Source organism: Canis lupus, chromosome X (genome assembly GCF_011100685.1).
Source record: "Canis lupus familiaris isolate Mischka breed German Shepherd chromosome X, alternate assembly UU_Cfam_GSD_1.0, whole genome shotgun sequence".
Taxonomy (NCBI): domain Eukaryota; kingdom Metazoa; phylum Chordata; class Mammalia; order Carnivora; family Canidae; genus Canis; species Canis lupus.
The window spans coordinates 80,305,594-80,332,560 of record NC_049260.1 but is presented as its reverse complement, the minus strand read 5'-3'; the positions used below and the strand labels follow the sequence as shown (position 1 = coordinate 80,332,560).

Here is a 26,967-nt window from a genome sequence, read left to right as displayed (position 1 = left end):
GTCACCTTAAATGCTCATAGCTGGGCTTTAGACCACACATTGCTTGCTCTTCTGACTCACAGTTGTATGTATGAATGAATGAGGTAGTAAAGAAAATACTAGAACGAAGTACTGTGGTTGGCTCCACTGAGAAAACTGAAGGTGGGTAATAGATTGGAATAAAAGGGACACCATTTTATAGGTAAATACAGTGTAAATATAGAGTGTGGTGATGTCTGTTGTCAAATATGTTCAGGATCATGAGGAAGCTATGTGGATTGATATAGGCTGTATGCCCAAGGAGACTTGGACTTCGTCAGGCAGGGTCCAAAGAAGGTTCTATGGAATCTGAAACTTAAACAGTTTAGATGGCTTTCTTTTAAAATAATACAAAATCAATCATGATAATGAGTATTTATTTAGAATGATAACATATAACAAGTGTTAAACTTATGACAACTACAACAGGCAAAAATTCCAAACAAATTATAATATATGTGTGTGTGTGTGTGTATTTTTTTGTTACAGAAACATCACTTATGTAGCTGCACAACTGAAGTATGACAAAGTGACCACCCAAGGTGAAAGATATAATAGCTTTATTGCAAATTGAAACATCAAACATCTGCAAATTTTACATAAACATGTGGCCATGTGTACACATAATAAAAACCCAAGAGTGACACTTGTCTCAGTAAAAATGCAGACAGGTTCATGTTAAGCTTTAGCATTTATTTTTATGTCAAAGTTTTAAAATAAAGTAGCTCTCCTTTTATTCTCACTGAAGTCTTGTTTCAAGTTAGAATAAACAATTCATTGGCTTCAAACATTAACTTTTAATTGTGTATTTTAAAACATACTCAGATAATTGTCAACATTGGCCTCAAATGGAGGCTTTTTCTGTGGCCCATTTCCAAATTCACAGATTCTGGTCCATCTACTCTTTCTAGTAGCCTGGAATGACTTACTGTTTGGCAATCATATTATTAGTACCAACTAGAACTATTTTACGAATAAGCCGGATGATAAAGATTGCTTGGTTTGAAACAAATGACTATGTATTCAGAGATACAAGACTCAGAACAAAGTGCTTGCATTTTCTATAGTTTATATCAAACTAGATGGGCTCTAAAGCAATCAGCCTGGACTCATTCATCTAGAGTAGCCAGACCAGGAATACAATGACTCTAGCTGCCTTCCACATGTGGTCAGAAGGCTATATTAAGGTACACAGTCACTGTTAGTAATAAAGACAGCCGAAAGCCTGTTTTAAGAAACCATTCAGCTATTGAATTACAGACACTCTCATAAATGGAATTTCAGGGAAACGTAAAATGAACAATCCTGTTCAAGGCTGCCAAAATTATTTTCTGCATGCTGAGATATTACTCACACACATATGGACTGCATGCAGGTAATCTATTAACTTTATTTTCAAATTCCAGACTGTTTCTCTTGCAAAAGCAATTGCAGTTAGTTATAATATATAGCAAAACATCTCTCTATCTTTGGTTCCATGTCTCAAAGTTATTTCTTTTCCAAAAATAAATAAGCATGGCAGGAAAAATAATTCAACTATCTTAAGAGAAAACCCAACATTTTATAAAAATTAAGCAAAAAAATATAAGTGATGTTCTTTAGACTTTTTTCTAATTATCTCCCTTAATATCTAACACCAGTGCAATTTTAATATTAAAATGATTGTGCACACTGTATTTAACTATACAGCATAGACATAAAAATGTCAAAAAAAAAAACCCAAAACAAAACAGTACTTTCCCTTAAAAATAATTTAGGATTTATGCATTCTAACAATGTATGGGAAAGTAGAACTGCTGGTATCTGTTAATAAAACTGACTCTGAAGAAGCGTAAGAAAAGGAAACAAAGATGTAGTAATATTCGCAAATCCTAGAGATGGCAAAAAAAAGGTGAACGCATTACCCAAACTCTCCCATATCTGGAAAATATATGTTAGAATGGTTGAGCAATTTTTTAAAAACTAATATCTACTAAAGTTTCCCATTATGGTTTGGACTCTCAGGAGATTTAATGAGCTTCATTTGTTAATGGTTTCCGTCTCTTTTCAAATAAGATTTTTGCATCAAATAATTCTCTTTCCCTGTATCCTAGAGATGGTCCCTTTAGATACTTTGCTTCAGCTGCCTTGTAATCTAATCCATCCACAGCAGAAATTGAACAAATGATTGCTTCTGGCAGAAGAACTTCCAGGATAAATTTAATTTTATCATCTCTTATCAGAGTCAGCATTTTTTCATCTATTTGTTTGTATATTTCTTGTAAATATTTCACCACTTCATCCAGCTGATCTTCATCCTCAAAGTATGTTTCAATACAGGGAGTGAACCTATTTGCATTCAAAAATGACTTCAGCCACCTGGATGCTTTTGTGCCTTTTAAAATAGCTAGAAGATGATTCTCTGTTCCCTTTGCATTCACAATGAAGTCCACGAGGTTCTTGTTGGCTCGGTCCCGAGCAGCCTTCATTCGGTCAGGAAGAATTTTCTGGAAGGACATTTTCTTGGTCTGGGAAGTCACAACCATCTGTTCTGCAGGATTCTCATTTTGCAGCTTTGGAAATAAGTTCCTAAACGTGTCCTGTTTGATTACTTTCCTAATTGGATAACTAATATCAGCAGCATAATACTCAAGGAAAGAGCCCGAAAAAGAACCACAACCTAGTCTAACTCTGTAGTCACAAATCAGGGAGATGCACCAGTCAATACTTTCACTGTAATCCTCCCTGGCTTTTTCCACTAGTGCTTGTTTCTCTTTACAATCAAATTTCTTCAATCTTCTAAAAGGCACCCTAATGCCTCTCTTTTCAGGATTCATGCTTGCCTCAACAAAAAGCACACTGGCTTTTCTCTCTTTTCGCCTGATGCTTTTCACCACTGCTGGCCAAAATGGATATTTTTGATATTTAAACCAGACTATCATTCCTGTTTCAAATGAACGAGGCTCATAATTAAAAACAAAGCGTGGAAGTTCTTCATCTTCCTCATTGTCATCTAATATGGAAGAGAGAGAATTTACCTGTGCTGACTTATCAGAAGCTTGAAGTTCTTCCCCAAGTTCTTCAAAATCCAGTCTCTGAAGACTTCTTTCATTATTCACAAGGAGTGAATAATCCAGGGCATGGTTAGAGGCACTAAATGAAACCTGACATTCCTGTGAACAAGGCTGGGAGGATGCCGAGGTACCTGCTTCTGATTCCACAGGTTGATTCTGGCTGGTATCTGAGCACGGATTTGAGGGGCCCTCTCCAGGATCTTCAATATTCTCTGAGAAGGTAGAGGATTCAGTGGAAACAGCCATGGTCTCTGGGCAAACGTCTGGTGTCTCCTCTTTCACTGCTTTGGGCACAGTGAAGGTGTCTGACAGCAAAGTTGGGGTGAACTTTTCATCTTTAATATATGCATCCTCCTCTTTGATTGTGGAATGCAAAGGCATAATTGTTGAGATATCAATCTTTTTCTTGCTTTCCTTTTCATCATCATCTTCTGAAAGTGAAGGAAAAGTTTCGCACCAGTTGGGGTTTTCTGATAACTTTGTTTCCATTTCACTTGGAAGAGCATCAATGGTTGCATGCACTTGTGATTTATCATCATACTGGGAATCATTATTCTCTAAGTTAGCTACTAACAGGGATGCTGCATTTTCACTTTCCTCAGGACACTTCAGTAAGTCTCCTTCATCTCCTTCATGCTTCCGATACTTTTTACGAGGGGATGAATCAGAAAGCTTTTGTGGATCATTCTGAGACAGTGTAGTGGTTGCTTCTTCGTCTGAACTGCTTGCCTGACTCACATTTGTTCTCTCATTTAGAATATCCAGTGCCACTTTTAGTGACCTTTCATAGGCTGTTTCCTCTATAGGTAGATCACTGCCTTCTGACTGTGCTGCTAGTGAGGAAGCAAGGGCTTCAATTTGAGATTTACTTAGAATCTTTGCTTCTGTGCTTTCCACTTTAATTTTTTCATCCAGTGAGAGTATTTGAACTTCTAGGGAAAATGTCTTTTTTCTCTTATTGTTTGATGATATTTCAGATCTAGACAAAACCTTAGCCGGCCATAACTGGTCTTTCCAATTGCACAGGACATACTCGGCTTCCATTATGATTTAGATACTTGTACCAAGAGGTTACTATTCAGAGATTGAGGTGTCTGGCTATTCTTGACACCGCTAAGGCAGTTTCTACCAAAAGCAATACTCTAATCAAAGCCTCTTTTTTCTTAGAACCATAAAGGGTATACTGCTTGTGTGGCCTGTTCTTCTCCAGCTGAGTTTCCCAAGGGCGCTTGAACACGTTGTTTGAATGGGACAATGTGGAGGATACTAGAATAGGGAAAAAGAAAAGAAGAAAAGTATAAGAAAATAAAATTGGTTTGCCAAAGCAGAGGTGAGGTGAGCAATTGCAAACAGAGAAGACGTAAAAGAAAGAACAATATTTGGCGAGGAGAAAACAACATAACGTGAGGTGGGGGATAAATGGAGAAATGGTTTTGTAATATCTCAAATTCAAGAACATGCACTTGTTTATTGCACTTGAATATTAAGGAGTAAATTTATGTACATTAATGGCAAGGTGGAAGAGATTGCAGTGGTGTGTCAGCGATTCTGTTATTAGATACTGTGGGACTTTAGTGCCCGTAATGTTATATACCTAGAGCAGTGGAAGGCTATACTAACATGAAATCTCATCTGTGAATTAGGTATCATATTTATCTTCCTTCTTGTTCTTATTATTTCAAATTATCTCTGTTTGACACTGTTATGCTACTTGGTTCATACTAAAATAATCACTCTCAGGAAAATTGAGGTGGGGACAAGAGAGAAAGGAAGTAACAATTGCCCTATGTCTATTATGAGCCAGACTGTAGACCTTTGTTTGAATCCTCACATCGATCATCATGTGAATTTTAACTTCTTTAAACATATATATCTTTTTCAACAGAATTCTAATCCCACTTGATATGTTGTCTCAGTTCACAAATACAAAATATGTTTCATCGCTCTACTTCATAAAAATAGTTATCTGGAGAAATTCAGGAAACCTGGCAAGTGCCATCTGGTGACCAAAACCAGAACTGCAGCCTTCCCAAGAAGTGCAGACAGGGCCTCCATCACCTTCAGATCTTTCTCATGAAAGAAAGGTGGGAACTACATTTAGCCAGCTAGGAGCCTTCCCAGGCTTCTATAATTTTTTGTTCTAAGCTAAAGAGTTTTGTTGTGTAGGATTATAACAGGATTATAATATCTTCAACTGCAATATTTCTGGTTATAAATATCCAGAAGCTGATTAAAAATGGAAAAGATATAAAAAGATATATGCAAAATAAAGTACAGCTCTATACAAATATTCACTAGGAATATTTTCTACCTTTACAGATTTTTTTACATGTATAAATGAATGTATATCACTTCAAACCAACGTCAGATCTCAAGAGAAGAGTTTGAACATCATTCCATACAAATAAGGATTTTCCACAAGATTTTTTTATGAATTACTTTTTTAAAAAAAGTTTATTTATTTATTCACGAGAGACACAGAGAGAGAGGCAGAGACATAGGCAGATGGAGAAGCAGGCTCCCTGTGGGGAACCCGATGTGGGACTTAATCCCAGGACCCCAGGATCACGACCTGAGCCAAAGGCAGACACTCAACCACTGAGCCACCCAGGTGCCCTATGAATTACTTTAAATGAGGTTTTTCCCACATTTGCAATATTTTATGTCAATATGTTCCCTGATGATGTAAACCAAATAAATGAATAAATATATAGTAAGAGTATTTGAAATAGAGAGCAGTAAAGCTAGCCCTGTCTCTCTGACCACACAAATAATCCCAATTAATACTGTGGCAGACATGTTTTTCCAGGACTTGTTGCAAGTCCAGTAGTAGTATATGTATGTTTCACTAACAAGCATATTTCATTTTAAGAGAGATCACATGATAAATGCTATGCTATAATTTGCTTTTTTCATTTCATATTCTTTCTCAGACATTTCAAATCACTAGATGTAGAAGCTTTTGTTTCTATTCTCCAGATATATAGTATATTCTGTTGTATGACTACACCCAGCTGTTTAATCACTCTAAGAAGTGCTTATAGAAATAAACCACTCTATCTCATTGTCAGACCACAGCCCTGCTGACCACAACCATACTTGTGGTCTGGAAGACTGAGTTGCAAGGAGGACACAAACAGGGTAACTGACGCAGAAACCAGGTTACATATTTGATCAGGTCTAGGAAAATTTCCACAATCAGCAAAAAACAAGGAGAGGGGATATGTTTGCATGTCTGCATGTGTCTGTGAATGCTTATGTGTTTGAAACAAAATGGGTATGTTGTTTCAGCTTTTTCTTTCATCATTATAAAAATAATCATGGGGAAATCTACTATAAAGATGCTGAAACAGACTGAAAAATAACATTAAAATAGTCACCTGACCACCCAGAAATGCTACCATGGCATTTTTTTTTTTTCCTCCCGGATTTTCTTCCAATCACACATATACACATGGATATATATGTGCAGATGTCTTCACTCGACTACATACATGTTCCCCTTTCCATACCATGTGCAGATTGCATATACATAGCCCTCCTATGTGGCAATCAATTCACAGGAGTCTTTTTCCCTAAGCGGTCAAATATTTTTGTCTTTCGTTTTTGTGTGCCAATTAATAAATGCTTCCAAATTCAAAGAGTAACCAGAATATCTAACAATACAAACATGGGATGCCAAGTCAATAAATCAGCATGAACGGCCATGCTGCACAGAAGCTTTAATATAGAGGCTGTAATCTGATCACCCCTTTTCTTACTGTGGACATTTAAAGCATTGGGAGATAGAGAATTTCCAAAGGATCAATTCCTTGAAAACCTCAGCAATTCTCTCAAAAGTACATACCATTCTCACCACTCTAAGACCACCCTCCCTATGTTCCTCATCTTTAATCTAGGGCCCTGAGAAGTCCCTAGAAAATAAGTAGCTTTAAGACAGCCATTACCTTGAAGCTTCTTGTCAGCTGCAGACTGGTGAAATGCGGCTCCTCCCCCAAGACTGGCCAGGCACAGCTCACTTCCAAGCTTATCAGAGAAGGCTCCGCCCCCTCCTTGTTGGGGATGACAGAAGGCGCCTCCCTGAATTAGAGAAGGGAGAATTGCCAAATAAAACCGCTGAAGTGTTAAAGGGCAGAAATGGTGTATTTCCCCAAAAAAGTTTAAATTGAAATGGCAACAAGTGTCTAATTAACATTCAACTCTGAGGGTGTGCAATATTTTGATAAAAAAAGAGGTTAGCAAACTACCAAAAACAGCAAACTGTTTTTGTTAGCAAAAAACAAAAATCCAGTTTAAAATATTCCTAATATTTCTTTTTCCTTGCCTCTCTGGCACCTTACCTTTGTAGGTAAATTTTATAACCCAGCTGATAAACTTCTATTAAGAGAGCTCATTAAGATCTTGATGGGGAATGCACTAAAACTGCACATTATTTTAGAAAGAATGGCTTCTTTATAATTGTTTTTCTGGGGGATCCCTGGGTGGCGCAGCGGTTTGGCGCCTGCCTTTGGCCCAGGGCGCGATCCTGGAGACCCGGGATCAAATCCCACGTCGGGCTCCCGGTGCATGGAGCGTGCTTCTCCCTCTGCCTATGTCTCTGCCTCTCTCTCTCTCTCTCTATGTGACTATCATAAATAAATAAAATAAAAAAATTTTTTTTAAAAATTGTTTTTCTGTTTTCAGGGCATAGTAAGTCTTTTCCTTTTATTCAGTTCTTCTACTGAATGCTTTAGGAAAGTTTCAGAGAATTATTCACAAAATGGATATTTTTGACTACAGGCAGAAAAATCACTGGTCTGGCAGAAACATACCCATTTCACATACCCTCATCAATAACTGGAAATTCCTTCTTTTATTTTGTTGGTATTTTTCTCTCAGGCAATTCATGTGGGGATAATTAATTTTTAAAAAATTTACATGTCAAAAAATTTACATGTCTTTGTTTATTTCTATGTCTGAAATGTATTTTGTAATTTTTTTCATTAAAATTCTCCTGTATTGATTTTAAATTTAGGTTTCTGATTTAACTTAGAAAACCAATTTTATATATCATTAATAATAATTTGGGGAATAAAGATATTTAAGGATGACTTGTTTTATTTGGCCTCTGTATCATGTAATATAGAACATATATATTAGAAAAATCCACCTTTATAAATAAGTATGCTTTAATACTGGAACAATAAGTACCAATAATTTAATGAAAATTATATCTAGACTGGCATATTATTGAGGACTCTAATAATTAGAGTATGTAATGTTCTGTACTAGAAACAATTCCTAAATTTCAGAGTCTTAGCCACAGAAGTTTATTTTCCTGATGTCATAGTGTAGGTCGTCAAATGGCTAGAATGGGGAGGGATCACTCCTCTAAGCGGTCGTTAAGAGATTCAAACTTCTTCCATCCTATGGCTGTACCATCTTCTTTAGCCTTTAAATCCTCCATTGCATTCTTTGCACCTGGCTAGCAATCTTATGAAGAGGGAGACTGGAGAATCCTGTGGCAGGTTTTAGGTGCAAGGCTGGCAAACATCACTGCTGGTCACAGTCAACTAGATAAAACTACCATAGAGACCAGGGAAGGCAGTCTCCCTGTGACTCAGGAGGAAAATGAAACAGTTTGGTGAACCCCATAGAATCCTCTCTGCCACAAGAAGTTTTTCCTTTCCATCTTTTCTAGATTTCTTTTATTTATTTAATGTATTTAACATAGCTTTTATTATGTAAAAAAAATCATAGTTATAATGACTGGTACAGAAATTTCTAGTTGCTCACCCTAAGTCCACTGTTTGCATTAGCAGAACCCCAGGTGCATTCAGGGTGCAGTATAAACTCTTAAAATATTTCTTTTCTCAGACTCCCTTACTATATAAGCCATGGTTAGATGATGGAATTTCTTGCCAAAGAACGTAAATGGAAATATTTGTAAAGATTCCAGAGAAGGGACCTCCAAGCAGGATAAACAGCCAACTTGGGCTTTTTTCGATTTCCCTCTTCCTCTTGCTTCCTCCCTAGAATTTGACCATGATATAATTCATCTAGTCATTCTGGACCAAGTGAGAAAGGATGCAACTCATTAGGGATGAAAAATTCTGAACCCCTGAATAATGGGGCCAGCTCATTCCAATCACTTTAACTTAGTGACACAATAAACTTTATCTTATCCAAGTTACTGTGTTTTCCAGTCTTTCTAGTAGCAGGCCAAAATAGTTGATTTTGCAATCACTGACAAAAATAATATCATTTGTATTACAGAATTAATCTTTTTAAAGCTTTCAAAATATTTCTATATAATTTAAAGAGGATCATCAGGCCAAAGTAAATATGTCTTTATTTAAATAAAGAAATATAATCAATTATATATTTTATAATGAAATACTTCTTGTTCTGTCTTCTTATTTCACATGTTTGGAAAAAAATGCAACTAAAGTACAATCATTACATCAAAACCATAATTTCTTTTATTTGTCTATTTTCTATATTGCACATAAATCAGGAAATGCTACACTCCCTTACTATTTTCCAAACAAAATGCAAAGGAAAAAATAATTCTTTGGATAATATTTTACATTTCACTCTTCTATAGAAAGAAGGGGAGAAGAATGATAGCCAATAATAACAAAAGCTGTTACTACTACTGTTATTATAATGAAGATAGATAATAATTATAGATATAATACTATCTAAACCTGTTCCCAGCACTTGACATATTATCTCATTTAATAATCAGATGGTTATGTCATGGAGGAGAGTTTCATTACCAACTCATTCTACATAACAACAGTAGTATTATTCATAATAATGTCAAAGACTGTAGAAGCCAGAAGTGTTTTTTTTTAAATATTTTATTTATTTATTCATGAGAGACATGGGGGGGGGGCAGAGACACAGGCAGAAGGAGAAGCAGGCCCCATGCAGGGGATGTGGGATTCGATCCTGGGTCTCCAGGATCACCCCCTGAGCTGAAGGCGGCGCCAAACCGCTGAGCCACTGGGGCTGCCCCCAGAAGTGTTTTTAACCATGTGCCACATACTCTGCCAGGTGCTCTGTATACATGATCTCCCTTGATCCTCACAAACTCCTGTTACGTATTATGAGTATTCCCTTTTCATAGATAAGGCTTTAGAGGTTAACAAATATTTACCAGAATATCTAGAGAGTATTTGTGCATGGGCATGGAATTTTACTCCAGATATTTTGACTCCAGAGTCCATGCTCATAATCACTAAAATACATTGTACCTATCTCATTGCAAATGGAAAATGCTCTGTAAAAGTGCCTGTATGAATAGGTGAATTAATTAATGAATTTTAAATAGTTATGTATTGGGAGTCACTGGAACTTAAAATCTTGTGCCTGGTTCTGCATCTAATTTAACATAAAAGTGTCTTACATAACCTAATATAGTTATGGGAGTGACATACCATCTATTGATTAGAAAAACAAGTCACAGGTTCTGCCCACACTTCTAAAGAGGGGGAATTACAGAAGGAGGTGGGCCACTTAGGTTGTGTCTACCACAATACTGTATGATTCCATTTGTACAACATTTTCAAAAAGAGAAAATTATAGTGATGGTGACATGATCATTGGCTGCCAGGAATTATAGGGAGGGGGAAGGTGTGACTATATATAAGGACAGCATAGAAAGTTGTGGGGTAATGAAACTCTTCTGAATTCTGACTGTGGTAGTGATTATATGATTCTATACATGTGTAAAATCCAAATAAGTGTCATGTATTATATATGATACTATAAATTATGATTTTAACTGATCATAATTTTAAAAATAAAATTTAAGTGGAAAAATTTAGTAACCATTATATAAAAATCAACTTTTATAAATATGCTTTAGAAATCATCTGCTTCTTCCTAAAGCATATCTAATAACAGAGAAAAAATAACCCATACATACATTATTAGAAAGTACCAGTTCTACTTCCACTTAGGTTATAAAAAAATGACTAGAGAGTGTCACCCGTAAGTAAACAATGATAAAAATCTAGACGATATACAAACTGTAAAATTCCATGATTCCATCAGAAAACTCTGGTAAATTGACTTACAGAGGGAGATCAGCCCCATTAAAGAGGGACACATGCAGTGTTTCACCTTTGGCAAAGCATGGGACAGAGGTGGCTGTCATGCAAGCAGGTAAAAAGAAATCAGCTGAAATTTTAATGAAGTTTTTCATTCTTAATGGGCTATTGTAGTTTGGAATATTTGACATCCCAGACACTTATACACTCACTCACTGCCAAATTCTTTTTCACAGTCCTTAACCAGAAGCAGCATACATGATTAGGGACAAAGCAGGAGATCAAAAAGAGCCTATGTCAGTGGATGAGGTGCAGGAGGCAATAAGCTATTGTTGGTAGACAGACACACAGCCCCACACACTTATCCAAACCCTTCTACTATGAGAAGCAAAAACCTTAAAGCACTAGAGGAGAAGCAACAAACCTTCCCCTCCTGGGCACTGATAAAAATCCATTGCTTCTTGGGGAGGGGTAGAAGCAAAACCTATGTGTCCAGGGAGGGGGAGACAGAAAACTTTCCCATTCCCAGGACAAAAGAAGAGATCCTTTGCTGCTGGAGGAGGGTGGGGCCAGGGGGAGTATAGAAGTAGAAAAATTTCTGCCCTTGAGGTGGGGCAGGAAACCCTTAGGCTGAGGGTTCTACATGAATAAAAAGTAATGGTCAGCTACTGATGAGGAAGGGGCAGGGATGTATCTCTCACCAAAGACCAACTCCAGGTACAAATCAGAGGTTTTCTACCATGCTGAGAGGAAAGAATTCTGAGAAAGCACAAGCCTCAAGGTTCAGTTGCATAGGGCCTCCCTAAGGTTGAGGCTGGACAGGACAATGTAATTCACCATATCAACAGACTACAGGGAGGAAGAAGATCATCTCGATGCAGAAAAAAGCATCTGACACAATACTATAAACACTCATAAAAAAGCTCAGAAAACTTGGAATTAAATGGATCTTCCTCAATCTGATCAAGGGTATCTATTAAAAAGCCTAAAGTTAACATCATACTTAATGATGGCACAAGAAATGTTCTTCTCCTAAAATCAGAAGCAAAGCAAGGAAGTCTACTCTCACCCACTACTATTCAATATTGGAGACACTAGCCAATACGGTAATGCCTGAAAAGTAAATTAAAGGCATACATATGGGAAAGGAAGACATAAAACTGTCTTTATTTGCAGGCATGATGATCCATGTAGACAATACCAATGAATTTACCAAAAAAAGCTATTAGACCTAGTAAGGAAGTTTATCAATATCATCAGATATAAGGTCAATATAAAATAATTTATTTCTATATAATAAAATTTGGAAGTTTTAAAAAGTACCATTTAAAGCATCATAAAAACAGGAAATACTAAAGTAGGACAAATCTAACACATATGTGAACATTTGTATGCCAAAGACCTCAAAAATTATTGAAAGATATTAAAGAAGACCTAAATAAGTGAAGAAATATATCATGTTCATTGACTGAAAGATCAACTATGTTTAGGATGTAACGTCTCTCCAAATATATCTACAGAATGATTGCAATCTCAACCAAAATCCCAGTAGACCTTTTGTAGAAATTAAAAAGATATCTCTACAGTGTATATGGAAAAATAATGGAACCAGAATAGGCACACTACTTTTAGGAAGAAATACCAAAGTGGAATATTCATGTTATCTGATTTTAAGACTAAAGCTATCAAGGCGGGCCTGAGTGGTTCAGTCACTTAATTGTCTGACTCTTAATTTCAGCTCAGGTCATGATAGAGGGTTGTGAGATTCTGTCGGGCTCTGTGCTGGGCATGGAGCCTGCTTAAGATTCTCTCTCCCCCTCTCCCTCTGCTCCTCTCCCTCCTCTAAAAAAGGGACTATAGCAACCAAGTATATTATTAGTTATCAGTTACTAATTATTATAGTATATTATTGGTATAAAATAGATATACAGATAAATAAAACACAAATAGACCAGCAAATATGGTCAACAGATTCTTGACAATGGTAATTAAATGGAGAAATGATGGTCTTTTCAACAGACAGTGCTGGAAAAATTGGACAGCATATGTAAAAATATTCATCTTGACTGCTTACCTAAGACCATACACAAAATTTACCTCAAAATGAATTACTGACCTAAATGTAAAAGTGGAAACTATAAAACTTCTAGTATAAAACAAAGTAGGAAGCCTTAGAGACCTTCATTTACACAAAGATTTATTAAGATACAAGTGTACACCATAAAAAATTTGATAAATTGGACCTGAAAACTTCTCTTAAAAAATAAATTGAAAATCTACAGGAGGATATATTTGCAAAACACATATCTAATAAAGAACTTTTATTCAGAATATTAAAAAACTTCTTATAATCCAACAAGATTAACAACCCAAGAAAAATGGACACCCAATATAAAAAGACCATCATCAAAGAAGACATACGAATATCAAATGAACACATTGAAAGATGCTCAACACAGTAATTAAGGGTATGCAAATAAAACCACAATAAGACATCACTAACACCTTTATAAGAATGGCTAATATTACAAAGAGAAAAAAAACTAATAGTATCGACTGCTGGCAATGATGCAGAGCTACTGGAACTCATACATTGCTGTTGAAAATACAAGATACCACAGTTACTTCAGAAAACAGTGTGGCAGTTTCTAATATAGCTGGACACATGCTTACCATATAACTCAGGAATCTCACTCCTAGGTATTTACTCAAGAGAAATAAAAACTTATGTACAAAGATCTGCTCTAGAATGTTTATAACAACTTTAATCATAATGAGCAAAAATTACAAATCTACTGGTGAGTAGATACACAAATTGTAGAATAATAGAATAACAAATAAACTACTACTGATACATATATCAACATGGGTAAATATCAGAAACATCATGAAAAAAATATCAGTTTTTTACTTCTGTGAAAGAAGATAGAAGTAAAAAACTATATATTATGCGACTCCATTTATAAAATATGTTGGAAAATAAAAACCTATAGGGATAGAAATTAGATTAGTGGTCACCAGGAATCAGGGTAAAGAGTACTGACTATAAGGGAACATTTTGTACTGACAAGAGGGAACAATTTGGAATTATAATAATATTCTATAGCCTGACTCTATTGGTCATTACATGACTACAGACTTTGTCAAAACTCTTCAAACTATACACCTAAAAGAGTGAATTTAACTCTGTGTAAATTATACCTCAATAAACTTGAGCTTTAAAAAGGCATCCAAAATCAGAATATGACTTATATAAAAAGTTTGTATTTTACTGTGAGAGCAATGGGGGTGCATATAGGAGTGTGATCTGTACTTTGGATCATGATTACCAAAAAAGGTTGTGGGTACCACCAGGTACATGTAAAAATATCTTCTGGAGAATAAAAAGAATATGTTAGAAATTCAATTTGTTTTAATATTTTTAAGTTTTGCTAACTTATATTTCTGAACTTACTTTAAAATGTTGGAGGGCTCACATAAGATACATGACTTTTAATGCAGTTATGTGTCTCTTTCTGTAAATTTATATACTCACTGAATATCTCTTTCATTAGAAGTTAGCTAACACGGGACAAATGTCAAGAATCCAGATGACATCAGCACCTTACAATTTGTGAAGCTTATCCTATGGCAGAGCCTTTAACTACACTGAAGTTCTCACATACCACTCAACTATGTGAATGGAAAGAAAGGAAGGAGTAGAAGCCAAGTGTTATGACCTGGAGACAGACATCTGGTTGAGAATTATGTCCTCAGTCAGAAAGCAGAAGCCAAATAACATATGAGAGACAGCATGGTTATAGAATAAGCAAATATCAATATTTTTAGTGTACAAGATTCATATAAAAGGGTGGAAATGGTTCAGTTAGAACACTCATAAAAACCATGAGGGGGACATGAGCACTGGTAAAGCAAAGAATTGTAGATACATAATGGATATACAGAATATTGAATGATCTCTAAGGCATAGGCACAAATAGCTGAAACTAGCTATAAACAAAGTTAAAATCTTATTAATATTCACTGGCTGAATGCCAGCACACTTCAAGAGGAAGAACATCAGAAGAAAACTTACTAATAATGAAAAGGCCAGGAAAGAAAAAGACTAGTCAGATAGTGAATCATTGCCAGAGCCAAAGGGACTCCATCAACTCTGGCCAAACATATGTGAAGATGATAGAGAGGAAGAAAAGAGAAAGAAAAAAAACCAAACAAATAGGGACTTAGAGGTCACAAGAAGATAAACCTGCCATGTCTGGTGATTTTGTATTCCCCAGGTAATGCCAAGACCTACACCATGTCAATGGCTAAAGCTGCTACGAAATTAAGATTCAGGATGATGGGATGGGAAATATATCAAAAGAAATAAAATAAAGAAAAGGCTGATGAGGACCTCACAACTTCATCATTATAGCACAAAGCAAACAAAGCTGTCCTGAAATCTGAGTATTTTTTTTTTTCAGTTGTAAGTATGGCAATCTGAGTATTGAAGTAGAGAGACTAAACTATAGTGTTCTTTTTGGGATTAACAAAGAGAAGGATCAGTTAAAATAATTTGTAAAAGGTCAGCAACAGTCATAATGTGTGTATCAAGGAATAGATAAGAACATAAGAAAGGCAAAATAAAATCACCGAAATTCAAAATGAATTACCGAAGACCTGAATGTGTGTGTGTGTGTGTGTGTGTGTGTGTGTGTTTGTGTGAGATTCACTGGTACATCTGGCTATAGACTAGAAATCATTCAGTGACCTCTGAACCGCTGACAAAAATCCTTAGGTCACTGGACTACATTTGACTGCCCAGGTAGCCACAATAACTGTGATGTTAGAGGCCTCTATTGCCTTAGGGCTACTAAATAGTTTTCTCATGCAGTGTTTATACATATCCTCCTGAAAACTTGTGAGGAAGCTTGAGTAAGTAATTTTGAATGGGATATAGTAAAAAAATAAAGTCACTTAATGGGAAGGCAAAGAGAAAAGAGAATAAGCAAGGGGATTTCTGTTGTCAAAGGCAAAGGAAGGTGGACAAAGGAAAATGGAAAAGACATACAAAAAGATGAATATATATACCTGGCACCAAAGAAACATACTGCACTTGGGGAAAAATATTTGAAAATTCAGAAAAAAGAGAAGTAGTTCTATAATGTCCCACTATGAAATCCTTATTATACCTATTATATATAAGAAATGACTGAGGGTGTGTATGGTAGGAGATGCGGAGGGGTGTTGGAGAACGTGCTGGGACACCATTTTTATTATTTGATACTTTGGGGCCTCTTGATGTTTATTCTGGGGCAATCTTAACTTTTTTCTACAGATTTATTTATTTTACGTAGAGAGTGGCAGTGGGAGAGGGAGAGAAGCAAATACCCTGCTGTGAGTGTGGAGCCTGATGCGGGGCTCCAACTCATGACCCCAAGATCATGACCTGAGCCAAAATCAAGAGTTGGATACTCAACCAACTGAGCCACCCAGGAACCCCTTGGGTAATTTCAACTTTATAAAGCTGCCAATGTCGTCCTATCTACCCAAGGCAGTCAGACACAGATACTGCGGTTTGTGTCTCTGGGACTCAGACAACAGTACAATAACCTCATTAAGAAGATGAGTTTAGGAGTTAGATATTTGGAACAACTGCCATAATGCCTATTGAATATCAGGATAGTTTTCAAGGCTTTCTTGAGAGTCAGGTAGTTGGCAGAGACTTCCAAGTCTTCCATTTGTATAATTCTTTTATAGGAGTTTAAGATAAATCTTGCCTAACACTAGAATTTATGATTCATAATTTAAAATGTGATGGCTACTGAGCCAGAAAAATTATAAATTGTACTACATATTCTCAACCATCTTTTAACATGAAATGGTAAGGTACTTACCAAATGTCACGTGGATCGTGGAGGATCTGGTCTGAGGGTCTGGTTGTCTTCTGACTCTAGGTGCTTGTCCCACAGAGCCTTTTCCCTGCTCAGAACTTCTGAAGTTGCACTGCCTTTAGGGAGCTCAACTGGCATCACATGCAGATTGCCCAGGTCATGTGTATCTTCAATATTAACCTAGGCTGTCCCAAAGGAGACAGGGAATCAAATCAATTAAATGGAAAAGGTGTAAAAAACTTCCCTACAAAATTTTAGCAGGCCTGTCATTCTGAAACACAGGAATGAAAAAAATCTCATCTATGATATAGATGCAATGCTTATAGTCTTTTTTTGTTCTTATTTGAAATGCTCTCTACGACACAGTTATTATTTGGTTCATGCTGATATTATCTTTATTAGGAAAAGATGAGGTGAGGTGAGGTGAGGACAGAAGAGTAAGGAAATAACAACTGCCTTGTGTTTTCCATAGGCCAGATTCTATGTAATTGCTTTTTAAAAAATGCTGAGTCCTTACATTAGTCCTTATGTGCAGCTTTTTCCTCTAGACACATACAGTTTTCTTCAATGGAGCTATAATCACACTCTACATGCTGTCTCATTGTGTGGTAATACAAAATATGTTTCATGGCTTTGTTTGCACACTTCATAAAGTTGCCTGGAGAAAATGTGGAAAATCTGGCAAACGCCATCTTGTGACCAGTTGCAGAACTGAACTCTTACTACCAGATCCTTCTTATGGAAGGGTGGGAAACTATATGCTGCCAAGCCAGCAGTTTTCTCAGGCTTCTAGAATATACCATGCTCAAATTTAGAGTTTTGTTATGCATTATGCAAAAAATAGAATGCTGATGTCCTACTTCCAATGGTCTGATAAAAAGTTGCATACTTACTAAAAATTGAAAAGATGTGATTTGTAAAAAGAAAGTATAATTCTAGAAAAATAATTAATATTATTGTTTCCTGGATATTTTTCCATAATATTTATTTACAAATACACATGAATGCATGTAATTTCAGACCAGTTTTTTACCATGCTGAAGCACATGGTTTGAAAGTTTTTCCCAATAAGTATTCTCATTGTGATTTTTTTATGAATCACTTCAAATGTAATTTCCCTTTCTAATTTATAACATTTTAGCTCAAACTTTTTTCTGCTACTGTTAAAAAATGACTAAATATATATTGAAGATCATTTTGACACAGAGATAGAAAAGACTGTCTTATGTCTCCAACCACGCAATCCCATTAGCTGGTAGCCTTATATTTTTTGTGATTTTTGTTATACATACTTTTTTAAAGCAGTCTTTTACGTTTAAAGGACACAATACAGTGCTTGACATTCTGCAATTTCCATTTTTCACCTAATACTACTTCTCAGACATTTTCTGAATCACTACATGTTCATACTATGTAACATTCAATTGTATGGATGCAGTGTGCCACATAATATTTTTAAAACTGCTTAATAGAAATAATGCAAATACCCTGTCTCACAAATAAACTTAATAGATATAGGAAAATGGTTCTTGCTGACCACAGCCATACCTGTGGTCTGAAAGAATGAGTTGCAAGGAGGACACATGCAGGGTGGTAGCCAACACAGCAACCAGGCTACACGCCTGATCAGGTCCAGGAAAATTTCCACTATTGGCAAAAGACAAGGGGGGTATGTTTGCATGTCTGTCATTGTGTCTGTGAATGTTTATGTGTCTGAAACCAATCAGGGACACTGTTGCAGCTTCATTGTGCTCTTCTCATTATAAAAATAATCACAGAATCAAGCAGTTCTAAAAATGCTGAAACCAAATAAAAATGTATTTTGAAATCCCTAGTAATCTGAACACTTCAGAGATGATGACTGTAAACATGGGAGTCTAGTTCTCTTTAAGGAAAAAGCATATATTTTCCACAAATGTTATCACTCAACAGAATATCTGAATCCCTTCCACATTCGTCCCTGTACATTTACATTTGTGTTGTATGTGTCAATCACTTTTGATGTTTACGTTTTTCAATCAGTTACTTTTTGTGTAGAATAATAAATGTTTACATCAAAATATAACACAATCCATAACAAAAATAGAAACATGGAATGCCATGTAAAAATTAACACGAACAGCATGCCTCTCGCTTAAGTCTTAATTTAGAAACTGTAATCTGATCGCCCATTCCCACACTGTGGACTTCATAAAATATCGAGAGAAACTAAATTTTCATGGGATTGATTCTGTCACCATAACAGCAATTCTCCCCAAACCGTATTCCATTTCTACCTCTCCCAGGCAACAATGTCTGGTTGTTGTTGTTGTTGTTTTTTTCTTTTTCACCGTAACACCAAACCCCCGAAGAAATTCCCAGAAAATAAGTAGCTTTAAGACAGCCATTACCTTGAAGCTTCTTGTCAGCTGCAGCCTCGTGAAATGCAGCCCCTCCCCCAAGACTGGCCAGGCACAGCTCACTTCCAAGCTTCTCAGAGAAGGCTCCGCCCCCTCCCTGTGATGGGAAAAGTAGGGGGCCTTTCCCTCAATTAGAGGGAGGAGAATCGCCAAGTTAACTGAAATTCACTTAAAGGGGAAAAACGTTCATTTTTAAAAGACTTGAAAGTGAAATGGCAACATGTGTCTCTTTAATTTCCATTCAAACCACAGAGGTAAGGTGATTTCCTGAAAAGATGTAGCAAATCCCTTCATCATAAAATAAAGGCCCAGTTAAAAATAGCTCTTGCATATTTTTCTTGCCTTTTCTGGCACCTTATTTCTACAAGATTTTAAGACCCAGCTGGTCATTGCCCAACAAAAAGACCTTTTAGGGGGCACCTGGTTGGCTCAGGTCATGATACCATCCTGGGATTGGGTCCCACATCAGGCTCCCTGCAGGGGAGCTTATGTCTCTGCCCCTCTCTCTGTGTCTCTCATGAATAAATCAATTATATTTAAAAAAAAGACCTGTTAGTCCTCCTTTCCGATCGCAGTGAATTAATATATTATCTTGTGAAGAATTAAATCTCTACAATTTTATTCTTCTGGCCCTGGGACATGGTATGTCTCTCTCTCTCTCTCTCTCTTTTTTTTTTACTCGGGCTGCCTCATTTATCCTTCAGAATGTTTTCTACTTTTTTCCTTTTCTTTTTTTTTTTAATTTTATTTATTTATGATAGTCACACAGAGAGAGAGAGAGAGAGGCAGAGACATAGGCAGAGGGAGAAGCAGGCTCCATGCACCGGGAGCCTGACGTGGGATTCGATCCCAGGTCTCCAGGATCGTGCCCTGGGCCAAAGGCAGGCGCTAAACCGCTGCGCCACCCAGGGATCCCTTTTTTCCTTTTCAAGTACAGTCATTCCTTAACCTTAAAACGTCAAACAAAATGCTTAAAAGGAAAATACATATGTATCTGAATATACTGAAATTTTAAAAATCCAGTAAAAACACATAAACCAAAGTTGAAAACAGAAGAACAAACTTCACAAGACCATCTTCAATTAAAAAAATCTCTAATCTAAAGTAGTGCTTCCAAATGAATAATAAATATACAGCAAGGTGGAAAAACTTGAGCAAAGGATATAAATATGCAATTCACAATATTCTGAAGGAATAGTTCTTCCCTGCTCCTAATATTTATACTTCCTGTGAGCAAACTCAAGTAATGCAACTACAATAATGAATTTCTCTCTCTCTCTCTCTCTCTCTCTCTCTCTCTCTCTCTCTCGATTTTATTTACATATTTGACAGAGAGCACAAGTAGACAGAGTGACAGGGGGAGGGAGAGGGAAAGGCAGGCTCCCTGCTGAGTGGAGAGTCTGATGTGGGCCTGGATTCTAAAATCCTGGGATCATGACCTGAGCCAAAGGCAGACGTTTAACCAACTGAGCCACAAAGGTGCCCTTCCCACCCCCTCCTTTTTGTACAGTTTCAAACCTTCTAAGCTGTTCAGTAGATTTGTTTAAATGTGGTGTTATAAGGCCTACTTGATTCTCACAATAATCAATGCCCTGCAACTTCTCTTCCCCTTGTACAAAAGCTGACATTTTGGCTCCCATCTTCAACTATATTTCTTTTATATTGATTGTACAATCTGTTCAGTGGAGAAAGGAAAGTGCTATTCACTGGGGCCTCTCAAAACTTAAACATTCAAAATAAAAATTAAAAGTGAACTATGCATTGAAAGATACTTACCTTCCCTAATAATCAAAGTGATGCAAACATAAACAGCAATGAGATTTTTCTACCTAATTTAGCTTACAAAGACGCGAAGAAATGAGACAATAGACAGCAGACCAGAAAATGAGTAAATGGGTGCTCTTGCTCATGTGCTAGGTCATGAAGCTGGGAAGAGGGCAAAACACATTTAAAGCCAAAATCTAACGGACTCTGAAACAAAGGGATGTGTTCTCTCTCCACCAGTATTCACTGCCTCCTGGGCTTGGAATCTGGACTCTTTTTGGTAGAACCAAGGATGAGGTGAGTTATATTCAGATTGTAAGAAACTGGTGAATGTAACCCCAGAATGAGCCTTGTGTAATTTCATGTCTCTTCTGGTGAGCGTAATGGTGAATGACGACCACCTTTAGTAACTACCATACTTATCTATAAACTCTCCATCTTTCCCATATGTCCACACTCCTACACACAAATTAAAAAATGTTTTGCTGCACTATGTTTTTGCCCTGACCATGTCTGCATGATAGCATTGACTTGGCCATGGAGTAGTTATGTGTCACAGGGCCCGGCAGCACCCTCCTTAAAGGTACAGCTATTCCTGGGCAGGAACTGAAAGTCAAAAGTCATTTGTTGGATAGACAAATGCCCCCAGTTCATTCCACCCTTATCTACATTTGGCAATTCCTTGTTCTTGTGCTATTGTTGTTTGTAACTTCTACTTCAATATGGGAAAATCATCTTTCTATCCTCTTTTGTTGGGCTTTCGTGTTCACAAAATATTCAAGAAAGTAATATTTAAATTTAGATTTTTTTAACTTAGACCTGTTGTTTCCCGGGAAGTGCTAAAACCTACACAGTGCCAATAGATTGTTCAGGGGGTTAGTTCTCTTAAGATAATGTTATGCTAGGTAAAAACAAAGATATATATATATATATATATATATATATATATATATATATATATATATCTAAGACCCTCACAACCCCATCCATTAGCACAGTGAACAAGTAAACACAACTCCTGCCTCCTGCCACCTCTGACTATTCAGGTTGGAGAAATAGAGCTGCAGTATGACACAGCTCTTCCTGTAATTAGCAAACAAGAGAAAAACACTGTTTGCATTGAGGCCTCTAAAGAAAGAAAAAGCCATTCTTCCAGAGACATATAACAGCAGGATCAGACTGGGTGAAAATTATTCTGAGTTTTCACAACCAACCTGAATAAAGGATATCAAAGGGTCTTTGGTGAGGAGATATGGATTTCTGTTGGCAGACTCCAATGTCTAGCTTTTAAGAATTTGTCATGGAGGCATTATGACAGTCACATTTTTGAAGGGTTTGAATAGGCAAGTAGGCAGGCAGGCAGGCAGGCAGTCGTGGGTTTGAGACCTTCATTAGCTCAGTGGAGAGAAAAATATCAAATCTCTGACAACTATGCTAAGTTGTTATCTCCCCACACTACAGAGCATAGTTTAGAAAGATGCATGAGTCACACATATCTCTGATATTAACCTAGGCTGTCTAAATATTAAATCATATTTAATAGCACAATAAAAAAAAGAGTTTGTTACCTGTTTTAAGTGTGTAGTAAGAGGCAGATGAGACAGGAAGTATGGGAAAGGGGGCAAAAGAAGTCCTAATTTAACCACAGAGAAACTGATTTTGCACATGCTCAATTAGTGCCACCAGATAGAGACAAGAAATCAATCAAGAGATATACAATATGCTAGGAAAATCCTTATGTCACTTATTTGGTTTTAGCTGTCTGTGTTTCTAGAGAAGTGGTGTTTTTAAAGAACCACTAACTTCTTCCTAGGGCTAGTAAATGGTTTTCACCTGCAGTAACCACTTATCCTTCTGAAACTTCACAAAATAGCCTGAATAAAATATTTTCAATGAGTGACAACTGAGTTAGATTAAAACACAGAAGACAAGAAAACGGATTGGATAAAGAATTTACTTTTGCTAAGCAGAAAGAATGTGGACAATGAGAATGAAGGTAAGATAAAAATCAGAAGAATAAATAGTATTGACCAAGGTTAGAGACATGGGATATATTTTGGGGGAAAGGAACAAAAACAGAAAAGAAGTATTATGATAATAAACCCGATATCCTCTTTATTATTTATATTGTAACATAAAAAGGGAATGTATGCATGAGAGGCTTTGGCAGTATCAGACATTATTTGTGTTCCTGGATAATTTGGGCCATTGGGACCCCACTGGGTTATCACCAGGGAATGTTCGGCTTTAGGTTTTCTATGCAGCTGGTGCTGTCCTGTCTGGTCCAAAGCAATCTCATGGACAAAGATCATAGGGCTCAGCATCAACCTCATTAAGTGTATGACTTTAGGGAGTGAGAGAATTGTGACGGCTGTTGGGAACGAATTAAATGTCAAACCACTATAAGGTGCTATTCAAGAGAGTATACAGATGTCTAAGGTCAGAAGACTTTAAGCAGGTATTAGGGAATCTGTAACTATGTTATCTAGTATGTGGTGTCAAGGAATGGAGAGTCAGGCCATGGGCTAAAATCTCAGGTAGATACCTGAATAGACTCTTGCACAGTTTTCTTCACAGTGGTTTAACAGATGAGATTTTTTCCTCCAAACAAGAAGCTATGACTCTTAATTACAGGATGGGAAACAATATAAATTGTACTGCTAATTTTTGACCTGACATAATTTTAATATGAAATGTAGCTTTTATTTTATTTATTTTTTAAAGATTTTATTTATTTATTCATGAGAGATGCAGAGAGAGAGGCAGAGACAGAGGCAGAGGGAGAAGCAGGCTCCATGCAGGGAGCCCCATGTGGGACTCGATCCCGGGACCGTGGGATCATGACCCCAGCCAAAGGCAGATGCTCAACTGCTGAGCCACCCAGGTGTCCCTGAAATGTGGCTTTTAATTCAAAATGCTATGGTTACAGTGGGAAGCAAAACAAATTACACCCTAAGTTCTCAACACGTTTTTCACGTGAAGTATTTCATGAAACAAGAACTTTACCCAGTATCACGTGGATTATGGAAGGTCCAGTCCTGTGATCTGGTTGTCTTGATTCTCACTCCAGCTACTTCTCCAGCAGTCTTTTTTCTGCTCAGCAATTCTGAGGTCGCACTGCCTTTCTGGGGCTCAACTGGCATCACATGCAGATCCTTCAGGTCATGTGCATCTCTGATATCAACCTAGACTGTCCCAGGGGAGACAAGGAATCAAACCAATTAAATGGAAAAGGGGTAAAGAAATTTCCCTGACAAAACTTTCAGGCCCATCATGCTGAAACGCAGGAAGGAGGTGAAACTTCATCTGTGATGTAGATGCCATATTTATTACCCTTTGGGTTATTATGATTTGATTCATACTAAAATAAGCTCTCTCATGAAAAGTATGATTTGGGGACAGGAAAGAAGGGAAATAACAGTTGCCTTGTGTCTTCTATATCTAAACTTTGTAGCTACTTAAATAAAAATACTTTCTATTTGAATTCTCACCTCAGTCCTCGTGTGGGTCCTTTTTCTGTTATATATGTGAAAGATTTCAACAGAACTGAAATCACACTGCACATACAGTCTCATGATCTGCTAATGAAAAATATGTTTCATTGCTTTGTCCACTTCATAAAAATGGTTGCCTGGAGAAAATTTAGGACACCAGGCAAGCGCCATCTTGTGACCAGAAACAGAACTGCAGATACCCTGCCTTAGGGAAGGGTGGGAACTAATTATCCAGACAGTAGCCTTTTTGGGCTTCTAGATTTTTCCATTCTCAATTTAAGAACTGTGTTAGACAAAAATGGAATTATAATTCTGATTTTCATGTTTTTATTATGATATGTCTCATGCATACTGTATATCTTCATCTTTTTTCAAAGAAAGCAAATCTCCACAATAATGGTCAAAATAGAGTGGTTTGCTCTCTATATTTCTAGATTTTTTCCTCCAGATATTTATAAATGTGCATGGTTTTTAAAGAAGAACATATTTGATCATCTCTCCACATCAATATTTTCTTACATTATCTCGTTGCAAATTACTTTTACAAGGGTTGTCTCTATTTCTAAAATTTGATCCCATTTTTTCATAGTGAAAATTATTCTAGCTTACTCTTTTCAAAATAAGACTTTTTAAATGGAGAAATATGATATATAGAAGACTGAAGTGTTCTGTGTCTCCAACTATACCTATATCCCCAAATAATAAAGTAGCATGCGTATTTCCAGATTTTTCTGGCATATATTAATGTGATGCAGGTCATTCTGCAATTTGTTTATTCTTGGAATATACTATAGACACCTTATCTTATTATTTAGCTCATTGCATTAGCTTAGTCTTTTCACAGCTGCATAGTATTCAACATTATGGATGTACTATTCTATGTGACTATTCTATAATATGTTTCAAACATTTTTTGAATTATTTCCTAAGAGTACATCAAAATACAAATACATACCTTCTGCTTGAACCACCATCTGGACAATAGTCTAAATATCAGAATTGCAAGAAAACCCCAAGCAACCAGATAACCAGCCTTCTCAGATCCACCTCCAGGTAAAGACAATGGAGTGAATGTGGTGTCTATTTAAATATCTGTAACAAAACGGATTGCTCCCTCTCAGCTCCATTACATGTTTCCAAAAAATCTAAGGATACATAAAATCTAAAGAAGAAAATACACGCCCATCATTACTTCAACCACTGAATTGTTTACTTCTTACATTTGAGTCTAATCCCTTTGACTGTTTCCCTCATCATAGATATACTAGAATGTACTATCTGAGATTGCATTTACTCACCCATATATTTGAAGATCTTTCCATGTTTATATACGCTTACACATTTGGGGGAAGGTAGTTCCTCCGTGTTTTAAATTCTCTTCTTTATGCTGACACAGGTAATACATGTTAAGTGAAATGTGGAAGAAAGAAGAAGTGGAAAATTTCCTTTCTTCTTTTCCCCAGACATCTTTTATTGCTAGACACACAGTTTGTTGTGTTTCACTATGTTAACATATGTCTATTATTCCTTAGCTTATGATTTTTCAGATATTTTTCAGATTATAGTAAAACTAGAAATACATCATTCTTCTGATAGGTAGAGATGTAGACAAATATGGTCCTCTGAACATCCATAAAAAAGCAATTCTTTTAAGTCACTGAGTATCCCCTGACAAATAACCAAACTCCTAATTTTCAGAAGTACTTAAATCTGCACAGTTACACATTACTTCAGATTACTTCAGATTACTATATAAACTCCACCACAACAGTAAGATTTGTTAGAAACAAAATACAACCAAAGTAATATAAAAACCCAACACCCCCAACTAAGTTCATTTTTCATTTGGGATTATCACAATCTTTTTTTTTTTTTTTTTTTTTTGGTCAAAATAAGAAAGATTAATTTCTCAACTTTTGTTTCACCATTTATCCCATCTTACCACTGCTTTTTGTTTAAAACCTAAAATGGTCTATTCAGAAGTTAGCTTTGGTAACCTCATGAAGTATTTTTTCCGCAGGTGTAATCTGATCACCACCTCCCCCACTTTCAATATGTGAACTTTTAAAATATCTGAAGGAATACCAAATTCAGATATTAATTCCCTCACAGAAACAAAGTCTCCCACAAAACGACATTCCTTTCCCTTTACTGCAAAGCAGCAGTCCCTTCTTTTCCTCACCTTTACTCGAAAGTTTCCAGAAATCTCCGAAAATAACTAGCTTTTACGACAGCCATTACCTCCAAGCTTCTTCTCTTCGGCGGAAGCCTCCAAGTCTGTCCGTAACGCAGCTCCTCCCCAAGACTGGCCCGGCACTGCTCACATC

At 36.5% G+C, this 26,967-nt stretch overlaps 1 protein-coding gene across 10 annotated transcripts; it reads right to left on the bottom strand.

Moving 5' to 3' along the window:
* Positions 1 to 561: 561 nt before the first annotated feature.
* Positions 562 to 26,967, bottom strand: PWWP3B (PWWP domain containing 3B). Of its 10 annotated transcripts, none has more exons than XM_038587982.1 (7): positions 26,823 to 26,957; positions 25,596 to 25,732; positions 24,153 to 24,336; positions 19,374 to 19,550; positions 16,987 to 17,168; positions 7,019 to 7,151; positions 562 to 4,337 (listed from the first exon to the last, which is right to left on the bottom strand). In XM_038587982.1, the coding sequence occupies exon 7, from the start codon at positions 4,113 to 4,115 to the stop codon at positions 2,028 to 2,030; it is 2,088 nt and encodes a 695-aa protein (XP_038443910.1). In that variant the 5' UTR covers positions 4,116 to 4,337; positions 7,019 to 7,151; positions 16,987 to 17,168; positions 19,374 to 19,550; positions 24,153 to 24,336; positions 25,596 to 25,732; positions 26,823 to 26,957; the 3' UTR covers positions 562 to 2,027. The 10 variants fall into 10 exon arrangements, with proteins under 10 accessions (XP_038443910.1, XP_038443913.1, XP_038443914.1 ...); XM_038587985.1 differs by having other exon boundaries at positions 24,153 to 24,331; XM_038587986.1 differs by lacking the exon at positions 25,596 to 25,732 and adding an exon at positions 25,939 to 26,027 and having other exon boundaries at positions 26,823 to 26,868.